The sequence below is a fragment of the Cyprinodon tularosa genome, unplaced genomic scaffold (genome assembly GCF_016077235.1).
Source record: "Cyprinodon tularosa strain WSP-4 unplaced genomic scaffold, ASM1607723v1 ctg141, whole genome shotgun sequence".
In the NCBI taxonomy this organism is placed as follows: domain Eukaryota; kingdom Metazoa; phylum Chordata; class Actinopteri; order Cyprinodontiformes; family Cyprinodontidae; genus Cyprinodon; species Cyprinodon tularosa.
In genome coordinates, this window is record NW_024038232.1 from 470,341 (window position 1) to 487,906 (window position 17,566).

The 17,566-nt window shown below is 41.2% G+C and overlaps 1 protein-coding gene across 13 annotated transcripts in view; it reads left to right on the forward strand.

The window, feature by feature from the left end:
* The window catches only part of nav1b (neuron navigator 1b), a 77,285-nt gene that overhangs the window by 11,518 nt on the left and 48,201 nt on the right, over window positions 1–17,566 (forward strand). For all 13 annotated transcript variants that reach the window (XM_038278476.1, XM_038278477.1, XM_038278472.1 and 10 more), the window contains one exon: window positions 12,181–12,283. In XM_038278476.1, the coding sequence (XP_038134404.1) occupies window positions 12,181–12,283 (103 nt within the window). The remainder of the gene's footprint in view (window positions 1–12,180; window positions 12,284–17,566) is intronic.

Genomic DNA, 17,566 nt, shown 5'->3' on the forward strand with positions numbered 1-17,566 from the left:
ATGGTCGTCTTTTGGACAACTGTCAAGTCAGCAGTCTTCCCCATGATTGTGTAGCCTATAGAACTAGACTGAAAGACCATTTAAAGGCTTTTGCAGGTGGTTTGAGTTAATTAGCTGATTAGAGTGTGGCACCAGGGGCCATCAATTTTGAACCTTTTCACAATATTCTAATTTTCTGATATGATGAATTTGAGATTTTCATTTGTTGTCATTTGTAATCATCAAAATTAAACAAAATAAACATCTGAAATATATGAGTTTGTATGTAATGTATGAATATAATATACAAGTTTCACTTTTTAAATGGAATTACTGAAATCAATCTACTTTTTCATGATATTCTAATTTTATGACCAGCACCTGTATACAGTACCAGGAAATGTAAACTGTAAACACGACAGACGGCAACGTACATATTCATGTCATTTGTGGGGCTTCAAAGAATTGTAAATTTCCCATACATTTCTCTATTTGTTAATATTTGACTTCAAATATTCAAATCAAACCAACATTTGTTATTTTAAAGCATGGAGGCGTGTTATCTTACTACATTATGTATCATGATAGAAATACCGTGTTTGCCACTGACAGACCTTTTCATGCACTATTTAAAATGAAGTATGCATTTTTATGCATACTTTTATACATACTTCAGTATGCATTTTTATGCTTAAATTAAATTAGTTTCCTAAATCAATTGCATTCCCTTTTTGTCTGCTTTCTGCAAAAGTCAGTGAATTATGCAAAACTAATAGTGCATTTGTTTGATGATCTTGGCGCTGATGAATGGCTTAATTATTCATTCCATTCACCTGTCCAACGCTACCTGGTTTCTAATCACTCATCTGATCCACTGGCTCCTGCATCTATATAAGGTGCTTGCATCCAGTTATCAGGGCCAGATTATTCTCCTTCTCGTCTGCCAGTGGTGAGAGGATTTTTAGCTTACCTGAGTGTTTCTGGTTTCCTGACCTTTACCTGTTCTGCCTCTCAACCACTGAGCCTCCCTGTTCCCTTCTGAATGGTTTGCCTGATCTATCTTTGGACTCCTGCTTGTTCTCTGGGCTGCAGCATCTGGGACACTCTGGGCTATGCCCGTCGCATCTTGTTGGCAGCCCGCTGGCTGAATCCTACCTCGTTCTCAGGACACGGCCTGAACTGTTAAACCAGGTTAGGGACTCACGCGTTCATGTCATCCTCCATTTGATTTCGCTGTCACTTTCCTGAGTTTCCTTTTACAGATAGACATCCTAGCCACTGCAGCTGCTGAAATGCAGACCCATCTTTAAATAAATGCTTTTAAATTATCACACTGTCTCTCTTGCCTTGAATACTGGGTCCTCTGTTCTGAGTCTTGACAATTTTAACAGATTAAGAAAGATTAGATAATTATATCCTGAGTTTTAGCAGCTTCTAATTCTCTACCTTTTAGTTTAGTTGAGGCACACATGAATATTTTTAAAGCACATCTCCACCATCATCTTTATCATCATCATTATCACTATTACAATGTCCTTCCATTATAAAATTAAGTATGAAAAATCATTTGACTTAAGACGAAGGTCCTATGGATCATAATTTGAATATCCGCCAAAGAACAAAAACAAAAGCTCCTGTGAGGATGCATGCTTAACCTAGCAGAGAGTGACATTACACCTTCTGAACAAAGTTCTATACGGGCTAAATAAAAATCCTGAATTCATTGTGTAGATACACTTAGGGAGAAAAAATGTGGAGGATGTGTAAGCCTGTCTCCTAAGGTCTGACAAACCAAAACTTATATTATTAGACAGCAAAAATAATCACAGGTACATTTGGAGTAAAGGGGAGCATGACTTCAACAGCTAGCTACAAACCAAGCAGTCCTTAAAATAAAATAGATAAATTCTTAAGAAAAAAACATTATGTAGAAATATTTACACAGAAAGCAAGAACTTGGACATAAAAGGGTCTGTTATGTAGACAGTGGCCTTAAATATACCAATTAGTTTGCAAGAGGATTAATTTCAATCATTGTTTTGATGTGAAATTACTCGAGCAGAATTAAAGCTACAGTGTGTAATAATTACAGGGATATACAGTCAGAAATGTAATATATTATACATAACTATGTTATTTATCATCATCTACGAGCTCAGCTTCTTAACCTTAATATTTGTGTTGCCTTAGAATTCGTTATTTATAATTACATAGGAGCGGGTCTCGCAGCCATGGAGGCAGACATCTTTGCGCTACGGCAGCGCAGAGCCAACAAACTAGCGATTGCGAGATCGCCCATTACGCTTGAAAGTAACTACGGCAAGTTGAGAGAGATGAACTGAGACGGTACTGAACAATAGATGGCAGTATTAAAATTATCTATGTAAACAAACCTCATCACTTGAGAAGGTAGGTGATGCGGACGTCGTGGAAGACATTTTGTCCCGTAACGCTCGCCGAACTGTTGGGGGGGGAGAAGTGGTGGGGGGGAGATGTTCATGTTGCTGCAGTCTGCAGTCTGACCGCTAGATGTCGCTCAAAATTACTGACTGTAGCTTTAAAAAGTTGAAAGCAAGTTGGCCCCAAACCTGATGCAGTAACATTAACCCTGACTGGGGTTATGTGAAATGATGCCTAAATGTTGTTTAAATTTAGTGATGGACTCTTTTAATATGATTCCATTTCTTATTTTTTACATTCTGCGTTGTCTTGTCATATAAAGACTAATAATACCCTAGGTTGGAACACAGCACTATTCAGCTTGTTTATGTTCTGTTACCTGACCTAATGCTTTACGCCAGGGGTCGGCAACCCAAACTGTTCAAAGAGCCATACTGGATCAAAATAAGACAAAACAAATCTGCATGGAGTCTCAGAAATGTAAAAGTTATAAAAGCCTTCTATGGCAAGACAAGCTTTAAGTATATAAGCCCACTATAAAAAACAACTATGTGGGCTTACAGTAAATATATAATAAAATATAATAAGCAAATTTTACATCATGTGACCACTCTGCTGGACGATATTTGGTGTTTTAAGTTTAAATTCCATTACAATATTAATGTATTGTTGCATTGATGAAAATATAGAAACACAATAAAGAAATCAGATTTTTGATGTTATTCTTAATTTTGAGGATTTGGGGGGGGGGAAAATGAAAGAAAGTTCTTATACCTACATAAAAGCCCTACCTATTCGAGCTGTGAACGGTTTTCCATGCTTGCAACAAAACTAGCAGAAGTGGTGATTTAGACTTAGACAACTTTTGTTGTCATTTGTTATACACAGAGTTTATACAAAACGAAATTTCATTTTGTACAGCTTTCAGAGAGAAAACGAGCATCACTTAGCAGTGAAATGAACATTTCCATTTCATAAAGTGGAATGGAAATGTGGAGTAGAGGAGTTTGGAAATGCAATCCACTTCTTAGATCTACCTGTATCCTTGTGCTTCTGTAATGTATCCATAAATACCGTAATCACACTTATTCTTTCTCTCCAGACTTGGTGGTCGGCTGCATAGCACGCCTTCCCTCAACATGCCTTTTCCTATTACTCTTTTTATTATTTGGCATCTTCTCATTACAAAGCAAACATGCAGGCAATCTTTCCACATTGATAATGAAAGCAAATTATTTAGTCCATTCTTCTTTGAAACCTCTGTTATCACCACCTATCTTCCTTTTTTTCCCTTTGGGATCCATGGCTCTAGAGACAACCACTGGTTTGTTTACAACAGCCACCTGCCTGGCACCGTACCACACTGTGTTGCAGGCTATGATTTAAATCTTCATTAACAGAAATGTTTAGATTTATTGTTTAAGTTTTTTTACTATAGACATTTTTACAGCATTAAAAAATAATAATGATTGTTGGTTTCACCACCTGCACACCATATTAAAACAAACAAACAAAAAAAGAATCTATCTTTTTTCCATTTTTATACATTTTTGAAAAATCTCCAGGGAGACACAAGGGGGGCATTAAAGAGAAGAATGTGGCTCTAAAGCCCCTGACCCCTGTTTCATGCACATAACATGGTGGACTTTAAACTTGGCCAAGTGACCCTGATGTCCTGAGTACTCTGGAATAGATCTAGACATGATGGCCGTTATCTTTTGGCCTTAGAAACTTGCCTTTAGGGTTCGTAGAAATAGAACCTTCCTATGAATTGACCTCAGTCTTTCTGTTATTGACGCACATTTCCTCCAATATTTGATTTCCTTATTTTTGCATTTTAAGTAGTTGAACCGTTGATGGAGTCTGTGTTCTGTAACCTTAAAACAGAAGCAAGGATTAAATGACAGAAGATGAGGCATTAAAATATAGTCAACATACATGTTACTGTAAATAGTTTTGTGTTTGTAGTCTGCCAGGGGCGTTGCTAGGCACAAAGCTTTACTGGGGCACTGGCCCCCTACCGCATATGCCCCTCCTGCCATACACAAATACAGACAAGCACACTGCCCAACCCTGATAAATTCCCACCAAAATTACCATTTGAGATATTAATAAGTGTAAGAGCATATTTGTTTTAACAAACATGAACATTTTCAACATTGCAGCTATAAAAAATAAGACATCACCAACTCTGACAAATAAAAAGTTTCCTTATACACATTCTGAGGTAATCATTAATTCCTAGGTTTCCGAGTTTTAGTTCACGGTAAAGTTTAACTCAACCCGAACTAAGTTTTTCTCTTATTTATTGAGCATTAAAGTGTACCTCCTATTTTTCACTTTTGCAAAGCGGTCAATAACTTGTGACTCAGCTTAGAAAGTTCTTCCTTTTCAACTGATAAAATAGCAAGATGATGGAGCCTGTCTTGTCCCATTGTGCACCTCAGCCAAGTGTGGAGCTTTCTCAACACACTGAATGACTTTTCACAACTCCAGACTGGGATTGTGAGGGAGATCTGGATGACCTGCGTTAGTGTGGGGAGCATGGTGTTATCAAGCAAGTTGAAAACACACTGCATATCCTTGATGACTAGGCTTTCTTTTTCAACCATAAAAAGCTTTCAAACCATTTTGAATTGAATGAAAGTTTTTTTTACTCCAAATTTGTCCCGGGGATTGTGGGACAACTTTACTTGTCTAGGACCATCATGCTTTCCCTCTAAGTCACTAATGTCCCCTTCTTGTTTGTGGAAGCTGGTTGTTGCATCCTCATCACCTTCATGGTCCTGTCTCTCCTGTCCTTCACCTGTCTCTTGCCTGTCAGTCTCGCCTCCTCCTCCCTTTCTTACTCCAGCACCTTCATTCTCATTCTCTACAGCAAACATTAAAAAACGTAAATTTATAATTATGTAAATATCTATCATATTGCTTATAACGTCCCTAATGTAACTGCTTAGCTTAAATCACTAATTCATCACGGGACCTTACCTCCCTCTCTCTCATCTTGTTTTATTGCTTCCCTGTCTCTGCTTCGTGTGAGGAATTTCCTGATATCCATCTACAAACCAATGCAGTCATTTTCAGTTAGTAGCCTATGGTTTCACTGGGAAAATAATAAAAATGTCAGGTAAGAAACGTTACCAGAACAAAGTTTCTTACCTGTCAATAAAAAAAAAAAAAAAAAAAATGCGCAGCACAGTGTCCCATCCAACTCAGCTGAGAGCAGCGCGTTAGTTTACCTGCAGTTCATGCAGTGACATGCGCTGACGTGGGGGCGCTAATACATCCTCAATTTGGAGTTACCAACACACTTGCTGCGCATTTGAGTAGAAATATACGTCTTCTTCCGTTGGAATTATCTAAATTGATGCATTAAAAAATGTATCACTGTTGCAAATATTCATGAGATTTATACTGGGGCACAGCTCATTTATACTGGGGCACGTGCCCCAGTAAATGGGGTCTGGCGATGCCGATGTAGTCTGCTGTACACCCATGACCTGGCCAATGCTTAACATGGAGCTTCTTTAGCCCCATACCTCATTATGAGCTCCCTGAAGGAATGCTTTTGCTTCCAAACGTAGAAAGTCTCTTTGTTTCCCAGCATATCATCAAGAAAGATGTTAGGTTAATGGTCTCCTTTATTGATGGATTATGTTAGTTTATGCTCCAAATAGCACAGGGATGTATTATATCCAAGTCATTAATTCATGATGTGAACAGGAAAACATTTTTTATGCTGAATTTGTAAGTTACCAGACTGAGACATCAGGTTAACATTTGTTTGACTCCCCATGAGTTAGATTAGAAACATACATGTGGCAACGTCATTGGAAAGATAAATTGACATCAGTGGTCCTACTCAAGGGTGCAGCCTTCTGGGCCCTTTATAATCTCAAAGTCAGTGGGCGTCTGTCCATGCAAGTGTAAGAGGCACATGAGTAAAGAAACGAGAAAAAAAAAAAAGACTTATTTACTTAAAGCAAAAATTGTTAATAGGGTTCTAAGCTACAATTACATTACATTGGTGAGTGGTTCTATTATGCATTTCAGACTAAGAGCATGGGAGGGTGAGACCGAGTCAAGACCTAGACCAGCGCCCTACACTTCGGAAAAATGTCAAACATAAAAGTCCTTCTTAAATAAATCTAAGACATCGGCATTCCCAATAAAAATGAATACTCATTAATACTCATTACCAAAGTCTTCACTTCCCTTTATAATCAAGTGTTTGATAAAATTGTGTCAATAAATGTATATTTTTAAATAACTTTTTTTGCTTCCCTTGCTAAAGCACAAAATGAATTAGCTGCAGCTCACAAATCATTACTGGAATTCTTGTAGCAAGATTGACTTTGATAAATGCATAAGGCATTTATCATGTTTTACTGAATAATATCTTTACAATAGCCTTTTTATTTTACTCAAACATTTTTTGGTGAACAGACACATGAGTTATTCAGCGCTGATGCACCAATAAGCCTGTAACCTATTTTCCTTCAAGTTCCTGCACTGTTTGGCACATGTGACATCAAGCACATCAATGTTGAAAGGGTCCAACCTAGCAAACAATTGAAGTGTTATACTCACAATGGATTTTGTGGATACTCAGAAGTGACCGGGATCCAGCTCAATTCAGAAAATAATGGCATTTCCACATAAAGTAAAAAAGTTAAATGAAAAACTTTTTAAGGTCAATTGCGAGCTACAAGCATGAGCAGAATAGTGCTACAGTTCTGTGTTTTGGCCAAAGGTTTCAATATCATTAAGAAACTCTGTAATGCTTCTTAGATAAAAGTAAATTATTAATAATATATTTAGGATAAATGTTGTTTCATGATTTTAATGCTCACTTCTCAAGTCACATTGACATATATTTTCATTTTTTTTTTATTTTGCAAATGGATACATTTTCTTTTCAAATAATTGAATTTGTGGCACTTATGTTTTTCTACACTGCTGCAGTCCAATTGCTTCTTTAAACGGCTTTTACTTGTAAAAAAAATAGGGTGTAGATTAAATTTGTTTGTGCATCTTTGTCATTAAGTTATCTACCTGTTATAGCCACAACATAACGCTGAAGCTTTTTTGTTTTGTTTGGCCATTGAACAACAAGGAAAATATTTTAAATGATAAAATATTTCAATATCATATTATAGGATTTACCTTTAGTGCTAACATTTTTAATACATAGAATGCTTTGCAAATAAAATAACTAAACCTGTCTTGCTTGTTTTCTACCCTGTTACTGTAATAAACAACAAAATTGTCTGTTTTTATTTCATGTGTTTAAGCAGCCATTTTCTTTCTGAGAAATGAGACAGAATTTAAAACAAGTAGGAAATCTGATTAAGGCATCTTTATGCATTATACTATATGAGTGAACCATGCTGTGTGCAAAACCTGTATTGTCTGACATGGTACAGTAATATTTTTCCAATAATCACTTGTTGACTTGCAAAATCTGACTTGCGCTAGTTTATGTCATCATCAATTGGAAGTTGGAACATGGTCTGAATTATTCATATGTAGTAAATGTTTATCATTTAGGTCTGTTACTTACAGATATAAAGCAGTAGCACCCAATGTAGAAAAAAATGTTGATAACTTTCTTGAGTAAGACATTTTTGCAATGCTACATGCGCTAGCTGCCTTTGTTAAATTTTGTCCTCTCTGTTGGCATTGCTGCAGTGCAGGATGCCAGAGGACCACCAGCCATTCACGGATATGCAGTGCATAGTTTATGCAGAAGTATTCAAAACAGATGTGATTCACACGTGGCTTTTATCAGCCCATCCTGCTTCAGTGCTGGGATCAATCTGATTGTAAAGGATGTTCATACCTCTTTGTTCTAATAAAAATAGTGAGCTTTGGCTTTCTGGGTAACAGGTGGCATATTAAAAAACCCCAAAAAACAAACAAAAACATTGTGCATGCGCCATTGAATATCTGAATTTCTGCTGTCCTGAATTTTCCAACTTAGGGACAATAATAATAAGGATATTGTATTGTATTCTATTCTATTCTATAAACAAGGAACTGGGGTAGTGAAAATGCAATTAATGTGTAATAAGAAATATATATTACCACTCCTCATGGAAATATACAACCCATCCTCTTAACAAGGGTGGGTCATGTTTCTTATCTGTCCCATCTTAAAAAAACATAAAACAAGTTCTAGCTTAAAGAATAAGTGTATAGTGAACTGAGAAAAAGTTATTTCAGAGGAAATAGACAAATAGGAAATAGACACAGCCAGTGTGTAATATGGTAATCTCATGGAGCAGCTTTAATTCAGTTAATGTGCATATTTGTGTTTGTAGATAAAGAGTTCATTAGATGTGATATTTGATGCACAATGCATATTTTCTTTTCCCTTAAAAAGTTAGGGGTAAAATAAACCCCCTTTAGATGTATGGACTAAAAATAAATAAACTGGTTTCAAGTAGCAGACTCAAGGTGATAAAGATATGAAAAGTTTGAAAATGTTTGGTCACACAAATTATTTGGACCGTTTTTCCTTCTTAAAAGTTGACAGATTACATTTATTCTGATCATTAGCAGATGTGAGCGCCAACAGTATTCTGCGGGTGTCATATCATTTTAATAATTTCTTAATCATAAAAACCTAGAATTAAGGGACATACAGTATATAATTTTTTTCCCCATGGCCATGTAGTGAGAAACAACTGGGGCATTTATGCATTTTTCAGACAAATTTAAATAGCAGTTAGTCCCTTTTAACAGTTGGGTATACCATCATTTTCTTTTGTTTATATATTTACTGAACAATATTATTTTACTATAGCCTTCCCAATTACACTTCACACTAGTGAAGTGTAATTCCAAAGAATTACACTTCACTAGTGCCGAAGGGTATCTGACAGGCTATAATGGCAGAGGCCAGCAGTCAGTCAGTCAGTCCGTCCGTCCGTCTGTCCGTCCGTTCGTCCGTCTGTCCATCCATCCATCCATCCATCCATCCATCCATCCATCTTCTGCTTATCTGGGGTTGGATCGCGGGGGTAGCAGCTTCAGTAGGGAGGCCCAGATGTCCCTCTAACCAGCCACTTGGGCGGCTGCTGCGGGGATTCCCAAGATGTGGGAGAAACATAGTCCCTCCAGCATGTTCCTGAAGGACATGCCCGGAACACCTCACCAGGGAGACATCCAGGAGGCATCCTAACCAAATGTCCCAGCCACCTCAACTGGCTCCTCTCAATGTGGAGGAGCAGCATAATCTCATTTCAATAGTAAAATAACTGTATAATTCTTTAAAGCTGTCATAGATTGTGAAGTAAAACCGTTTTTCACAATTATTTTCAACAACATTCATTTCTTAAGTCCAAAACAGGGCAAGCGTTATGGTTATATGTGAAGCCCTAAAATCAATAGCAGATTTAACTTTTTATGTTTAACAATCTCACCAAAAGGTAAATAATCAACATGTTTTAAAAACACAAGATACCCTGTTTTGCTCAGTTGATCTTTACAATTCTTGTTCTTTGGCCCCCTCACTTAATTAGTTAAACATCCTCCTATAACTTCAGCTTATTGCTGTTATGTGTGAGGTCTCCTGACATGCCTGCCACTTACCCAGTTAATGCAGTTAATGTTCATTTGTCTTCCCCTGAGTTATTTGCTTCAGTTCTGGAAACCCCAGATCCTTGTTGTGTTTTTTTTAGAAGCACATTTTACAGCTAACACAGAAAGACCCCTAATTCTAGTGTAATATTGATTTGACATGGCCATAACCCAGTGACTTTATGATCCATATTGCATGGAGAAAATAAGCTGACATGGAGTAAATTTGCTGTGGCTGTAGTCGAGCTTTGTGGTACTTATAAGGTTTGAGGCATGTGAGTATTAGCTAATGCCCAGTGGACAAGAGAAATACACTTCAGAAGGAAAACATCTGAAATGGATCTTGGGTGAGGTGGAAATCCTCCTGCTGGGCAAACATAGTTACAGACAACTTGAGGAAGTACCACATCTGTTCAGAGGGGTGTAGCCTGACATGGTGAAACAGGCCATTAAGTAAAATTACAGGTGCTGGTCATAAAATTAGAATATCATGAAAAAGTAGATTGATTTCAGTAATTCCATTTAAAAAGTGAAACTTGTATATTATATTCATACATTACATACAAACTCATATATTTCAGATGTTTATTTTGTTTAATTTTGATGATTACAAATGACAACAAATGAAAATCTCAAATTCATCATATCAGAAAATTAGAATATTACTGAAGACCAATAAAAACAAAGGATTTATAGAAATGTTGGCCAACTGAAAAGTATGAACATGAAAAGTATGAGCATGTACAGCACTCAGTATTTAGTTGGGCCTCCTTTGGCCTGTATTACTGCAGCAATGCGGCGTGGCATGGAGTCGATCAGTCTGTGGCACTGCTCAGGTGTTATGATAGCCCAGGTTGCTCTAATAGTGGCTTTTAGCTCTTCTGAATTGTTGGGTCTGGTGTATTGCATCTTCTTCTTCACAATACCCCATAGATTTTCTATGGGGTTAAGGTCAGGAGAGTTTGCTGGCCAATTAAGAACAGGGATACCATGGTCCTTCAACCAGGTACTGGTAGCTTTGGCACTGTGTGCAGGTGCCAAGTCCTGTTGGAAAATGAAATCTGCATCTCCAAAAAGTTGGTCAGCTGCAGGAAGCATGAAGTGCTCTAAAACTTCCTGGTATGTGGCTGCGTTGACCCTGGACCTCAGAAAACACAATGGACCAACACCAGCAGATGACATGGCACCCCAAACCATCACTGACTGTGGAAACTTTACACTGGACTTCAAGCAACGTGGATGAAGTGCCTCTCTTCTTTTCCTCCAGACTCTGGGACCTTGATTTCCAAAGGAAATGCAAAATTTACTTTCATCAGAGAACATGACTTTGGACCACTCACCAGCAGTCCAGTCCTGTTTCGCTTCTGACGCTGTCTGTGGTTCAAGAGTGGCTTGACACAAGGAATGCGACAGCAGAAACCCATGTCTTCCATACGTCTGTGTGTGGTGGTTCTTGAAGCACTCACTCCAGCTGCAGTCCACTCTTTGTGAATCTCCCCCACATTTTTGAATGGGTTTTGTTTCACAATCCTCTCCAGGGTGCAGTTATCTCTCTTGCTTGTACACTTTTTTCGACCACATCTTTTCCTTCCCTTCGCCTCTCTATTAATGTGCTTGGACACTGAGCTCTGTGAACAGCCAGCCTCTTTAGCGATGACCTTTTGTGTCTTGCCCTCCTTGTGCAAGGTGTCGATGGTCGTCTTTTGGACAACTGTCAAGTCAGCAGTCTTCCCCATGATTGTGTAGCCTATAGAACTAGACTGAAAGACCATTTAAAGGCTTTTGCAGGTGGTTTGAGTTAATTAGCTGATTAGAGTGTGGCACCAGGGGCCATCAATTTTGAACCTTTTCACAATATTCTAATTTTCTGATATGATGAATTTGAGATTTTCATTTGTTGTCATTTGTAATCATCAAAATTAAACAAAAAAATGGAATTACTGAAATCAATCTACTTTTTCATGATATTCTAATTTTATGACCAGCACCTGTACTCTGCTTAATGACTTGAACATACACTTGATAGTTCCTCCATGGAAAATAGCTGGCACTCCAATGTAGACATACATAACATAGCCAGCTCTTAAGAATGAAGATAGGATTCTTGAGACTTTGTGTGGATAAACTCTTTTAAAAAACAAATAAAAACCTAAAAAGGAAAAAAATAGATATCCCCTTTTAAAAGACTTTTTTTTTCTTTTGTTTTGTTTTACACAGATCCAGATTCTCAGAGGAAGCGGACTGTGCAGAATGTTCTTGACCTCCGCCAGAATCTTGAAGATACAATGTCGAGTCTACGAGGCTCCCAGCTGAGCCACAGGTAAACACATATGGATATGCATTTGCTTTTTGGAGTGAAAAACAGTGTTCCAGACAAAAACAAGAAGTAGGTTTTGTTTGATCTGGTCAGAGATGAGTGAAATTTAAAGTATAAGCATGGAAAAAAGAAATATAACCATTCAAAATTAATCAACAAATAATTTATTAAGTGCAAACAATGGTGTCAAAGCTTCTTGGGGAATTTCCATCTGGTGCACATCTGGCTCCCATCTCTTTATCAATGGCCTTCTTTCTTTCATGTTAGTGGTATCATTTCAGGAATCTTAGTTTTCGGATGACTAGGAGGTCTTAAGATGAATTTGTTGTCCACGTACAGTGATTATAGCAGATGGAATATAAAATTGTCTTATCTCAACTGGAAACTACTACATCTGTTAAGAACGTGCTATTTTTTTATTCAAAAGAAATCAGATTTATAATGATACATTTTGTTTTTCTTACTGAAATAAAAAGTGCAGTTTACACATTCTACAATGTTATTTTACTGCTGGGTTTACCTTTTATGGTTAAAAACATAAATGGCTTGCCATGTGGGGAAGTTTCTTCTATCTCCGCACATGTTTAAAATCCTCCATCTGTCTACAAATGTTACATTAGAACAAAATAATCGACAATTAAGAGAAATAATACTTGTCTCTGGTCCCACACCGTGGCCTCTGGCTGGGATGCTTCTGCCTGGTGGGGCACCTTTTGGTTGTCTTCTGCAACTTTTGGTTTCTGTACAGTCACATCACTTCTTTTTTAGTTTGCAGTCGCTATTGTAAATCCTTTATACACCAGCATGCCAATGCATATATACTATGGGAGTTTGGTTCCAGGTTTTGTGAATACACACTCAATTCTAATGTAATGGTTTCTGGACTGATTCTGGCCTGATCACTGAGTCCACGCACCTGCTCTGCTCCACTCATCTGCAATCAGCTCTGACTGGAGTCACCTGCTTCCAGCACTTTAAAAGCCCCATCAGATCTGTCCTCTGTGCCAGATTATCTCAAGCCAACCAGCTACGAATAATCCAGCATCAAAGGAAGAACCTGACCCCCTATCTGTTTCCGACCCGATCTGCCCCCTGACTCCGAGCCTGCCCGAACCGTTTGATTCTGCCTGCCTGCTTCCCCCTCTCTGGATCTCTGACTCTGAAAAGCTCCGCCTGACTGCCTGCCTCTCCGTCCCGGATAAAACTGGTAATCCTTCATCAATCTACCCGTCTGTCTTCCTGCAGCCAGTTGCCCACACAGATCCAGCCCCGCTTTCTGATTAACCCTCTCAATAAATCTTCAAAGTTAAACGTCACTAACCTGTCTGGGTTTATTTGGGTCCAGTCTCTGTCTTTTTACAGAATAATCTGGCCAACATGGATCCATCACCGGACGATCAGTGGCGTGCTGGCGTGGAGAGATCTATTTCTCAGTTAGAGGCGGGTGTCAGTGAGATCCTCTCACATCTCCGTGACCAGGCTCCTCCAGCCGCCTCGCTTCCGCAGGCGTCAGCACCTGTCACCGCATCACGCTCACCGCAGCTGTCAGAACCACGCCTGACCCCGCCCGAACTGTTTAGGGGCGATCCGGACCAATGCCGAGCCTTCCTCACGCAGTGTGAGATCCAGTTCGAGTTACAGCCATCCGCATACCCCTCTGACCGCTCCAGGGTTGCATATGTAATTTCCCTGCTGACCGGTAAGGCAAGATTGTGGGGAACTTCTGAATGGCAAAATGACTCTGATATCTGCCACTCATATGACGATTTCTCCCAGGAGATAATCAGGGTTTTTAGCCCCGTGCTACCATGCCGTGAGTCCACCAGGGGGCTCCTAACCCTCAGGCAGGGTGATAAGTCTGTTTCTGAGTATATTATTGACTTTCATCTCTTAGCAGCTGAGAGCGGCTGGAATGAGCATGCCCTGATGGATGTTTTTATTACTGGACTAAATGAAAAAATAAAGGATGAACTCGCCACCCGGGATTTCCCACGGTCACTAAAGGACTTGGAGGATCTGGCAACCCGGATTGACCTTCGACTTATGGAACGTCGAAGGGAACGCCGAGCAGCTAACCAGTTTCTCCCCAGGTCGTTCTCTGCACCAGCAGAGGCTTCACCCCTCCAAAGCGCAGCTGATCCTGAACCCATGCAATTGGGGAGGAGCAAGCTGTTTAGTGAGGAGCGCCAACGCAGGCGTCAATTAAACCTCTGCCTCTACTGTGGAGCAGTGGGTCACTACATTGGCACCTGTCCAGTAAAAGCCAAGGCTCAGTAGGGGGGGGAGATCCCTCCTGAGCCGCACTACACTCTCTGTCTCCCCAGACCTCTTACTACCTGCTACCTTGACTGTTTCAGCCATAGCACATAACCTGTCTGTCCTTATTGATTCTGGGGCAGACACTGAATTCATGGACGAGGGGTTCGCCAGAGGATTGAACATTGGACTCCTTCCGGGCTCGTCACCTCACAGTGTCCTTGCCCTGGATGGCCACCGGTTGAACCACTCTCACCTCGTCACGGAGCCGGGGGAACTGCTAGTCGGAGGTAACCATAGAGAGACTTTGACCTTCATAATCATTGACTCCCCACAGGTTCCTGTTGTCCTGGGTGTCACCTGGCTCCGGAGACACACTCCCCTGATTGACTGGAGAAGAGTGGAGGTCATGGGTTGGGCTCCCTCCTGTTCTCAGTCCTGTTTGTTGTCTGCCCAACCTCTTTTAATTGCAGAGAATGAGGTGGAGGAGGTTTACCCTGACCTTTCTAGGGTCCCTGCAGACTACCATGATCTTAAAGAGGTTTTTAATAAGTCCAGAGCCACAGCCCTACCGCCTCACCGTCCATTTGACTGCAGCATTGAACTGCTACCGGGAACAACCCCCCCTAGGGGTCGACTCTACTCTCTGTCCATACCAGAGTCCCAGGCAATGCAGAAATACATAAATGAGTCACTCAGGGCAGGGATAATTCGTCCTTCTTCATCCCCTGCTGGTGCTGGGTTTTTTTTTGTGAGTAAGAAGGATGGGTCCCTCAGACCTTGCATTGACTATAGGGGGCTCAACGAGGTGTCTGTTAAGAACCGTTATCCACTTCCCCTTATGAACTCGGCCTTCGACCAGATCCAGAGGGCCTAGATCTTCACTAAATTGGACCTGCGGAACGCCTACCATCTGGTCCGCATTAGGGAGGGTGACGAGTGGAAGACCGCCTTTAACACTCCCTCTGGCCACTATGGATATCTGGTCATGCCTTTTGGCCTAACAAACGCCCCAGCAGTTTTTCAGAACCTTGTTAATGAGGTTCTCCGTGACATGATTGGGCAGTTTGTTTTTGTTTACATTGATGATGTACTAATCTATTCTGAAAACCTCTCAGCCCATAGGAAACATGTCCGTGCTGTCTTACTCCGCCTTCTCCAAAACCAGCTGTTCGTTAAAGCAGAGAAGTGTGAATTTCATGTCACATCCATGTCCTTCCTTGGCTTCATGGTATCCCCAGGCCGGATTTATATGGACCCAGCCAAGGTCCGGGCTGTCACTGAGTGGCCTGTTCCTTCAGACAGAAAGCAACTCCAGAGGTTTTTGGGGTTTGCTAATTTCTACCGCCGTTTCATCCGTGGGTTTAGTCAGGTATGTGCTCCCCTTCATGCCCTAACCTCTAGCAAAGTTAAGTTCCTCTGGAACTACCATGCTGACAGGGCATTTAAGCAGCTCAAATCCCTGTTCACGTCAGCTCCGGTTTTGGTCTCCCCTGACCCAGACAAGCAGTTTATTGTGGAGGTGGATGCTTCCAGCTCTGGAGTCGGGGCCATCCTCAGTCAGAGAGCCGGTGACGGCCGCATTCACCCCTGTGCATTTTTCTCCAGGAAACTGTCTAGCTCTGAGCGCAATTATGATGTGGGAAACCGGGAACTCTTGGCACTTAGGTTGGCCTTGGAAGAGTGGAGACACTGGCTAGAGGGATCTAAGCTCCCCTTCCTGGTCTGGACTGACCACAAGAATCTGGAGTATCTCAGGACTGCAAAGAGACTTAACCCCAGGCAAGCCAGGTGGGCCCTGTTTTTTGGTCGTTTTGACTTCTCCCTATCTTACAGGCCGGGGTCCAAGAACAGGAAACCAGACGCCCTGTCCAGGATGTTCAAGACCGGGGAGGAGATTTCCAAGGAGGCTCAGGAGTACATCCTCCCTGACACCGTTAGGTGTGCCATCACGAGGCTCGACCTGGAGGGGAGGTCAAAAAATCTCTCGAGGGAGTACAGATTCCGGAGGCCTGCCCCAGGGACAGGCTTTATGTCAAAGACTCTCTGATTAATAAAGTCCTTAACTTCTGTCATTGCTCTCGTCTGTATTGTCATCCTGGTTACACTAAGTCAGTCAGAATCATCAGGTCCCAGTTTTGGTGGCCCACTTTGACTCGGGACGTTAAGGAGTTTGTTGCAGCCTGCCCTCAATGCAACCAGGCCAAGGTCTCCAGGCGACCTCCGTCCGGTCTGCTCCGCTCTCTCCCCGTTCCTTCTCGGCCATGGTCTAGCATTTCCATGGACTTTGTCACAGGTTTACCAGTTTCTGAGGGTCACTCTGTCATTTTAACCATTGTTGACAGATTTTCTAAAATGGTCCACCTCTACCTAAGCTCCCCACTGCCAAGGAGATGGGCACAATCCTGGCTAAGGAGGTCTTCCGTCTGCATGGACTGCCGGCTGACATAGTGTCCGACAGAGGTCCTCAGTTTGTGGCCCGTTACTGGCAGGAATTCTGCTCTTTGTTAGGGGTAACTGTTAATCTGTCGTCTGGTTTCCATCCTCAGACTGATGGTCAAACAGAGAGGATGAACCAAGAGGTTGAGACAAAACTTCGACTCCTCTGTGAGTCCGACCCCACTAGGTGGGTGCAGAACCTACCCTGGGTGGAACACGCCATCAACTCCACTCCCTCCAGCTCCACCGGCCTCTCACCCTTCTATGTGGTGTACGGTTTTCAACCACCAGTTTTTTCTGTCGAGGAGAAGGAGTCCAGAGTACCGTCAGCCCGTCTGTCTGCCCTTAGATGTCTGCGTGCTTGGAGGAGGGCAAGGAGAGCCATCATCAAGTCATCCCAGGTCCAGGCTCGAAATGCCAATCGCCGGCGGTCTCCAGCTCCATGTTACCAACCTGGAGACCGGGTCTGGCTCTCCACCAAGGACCTACCTTTAAAAGTGGATTGCAAGAAACTGGCACCCCGATTCATTGGGCCCTTCCCCATCTCCAAGGTGGTCAATCCAGTGGCTGTCCGGCTTCGCCTCCCTCAGA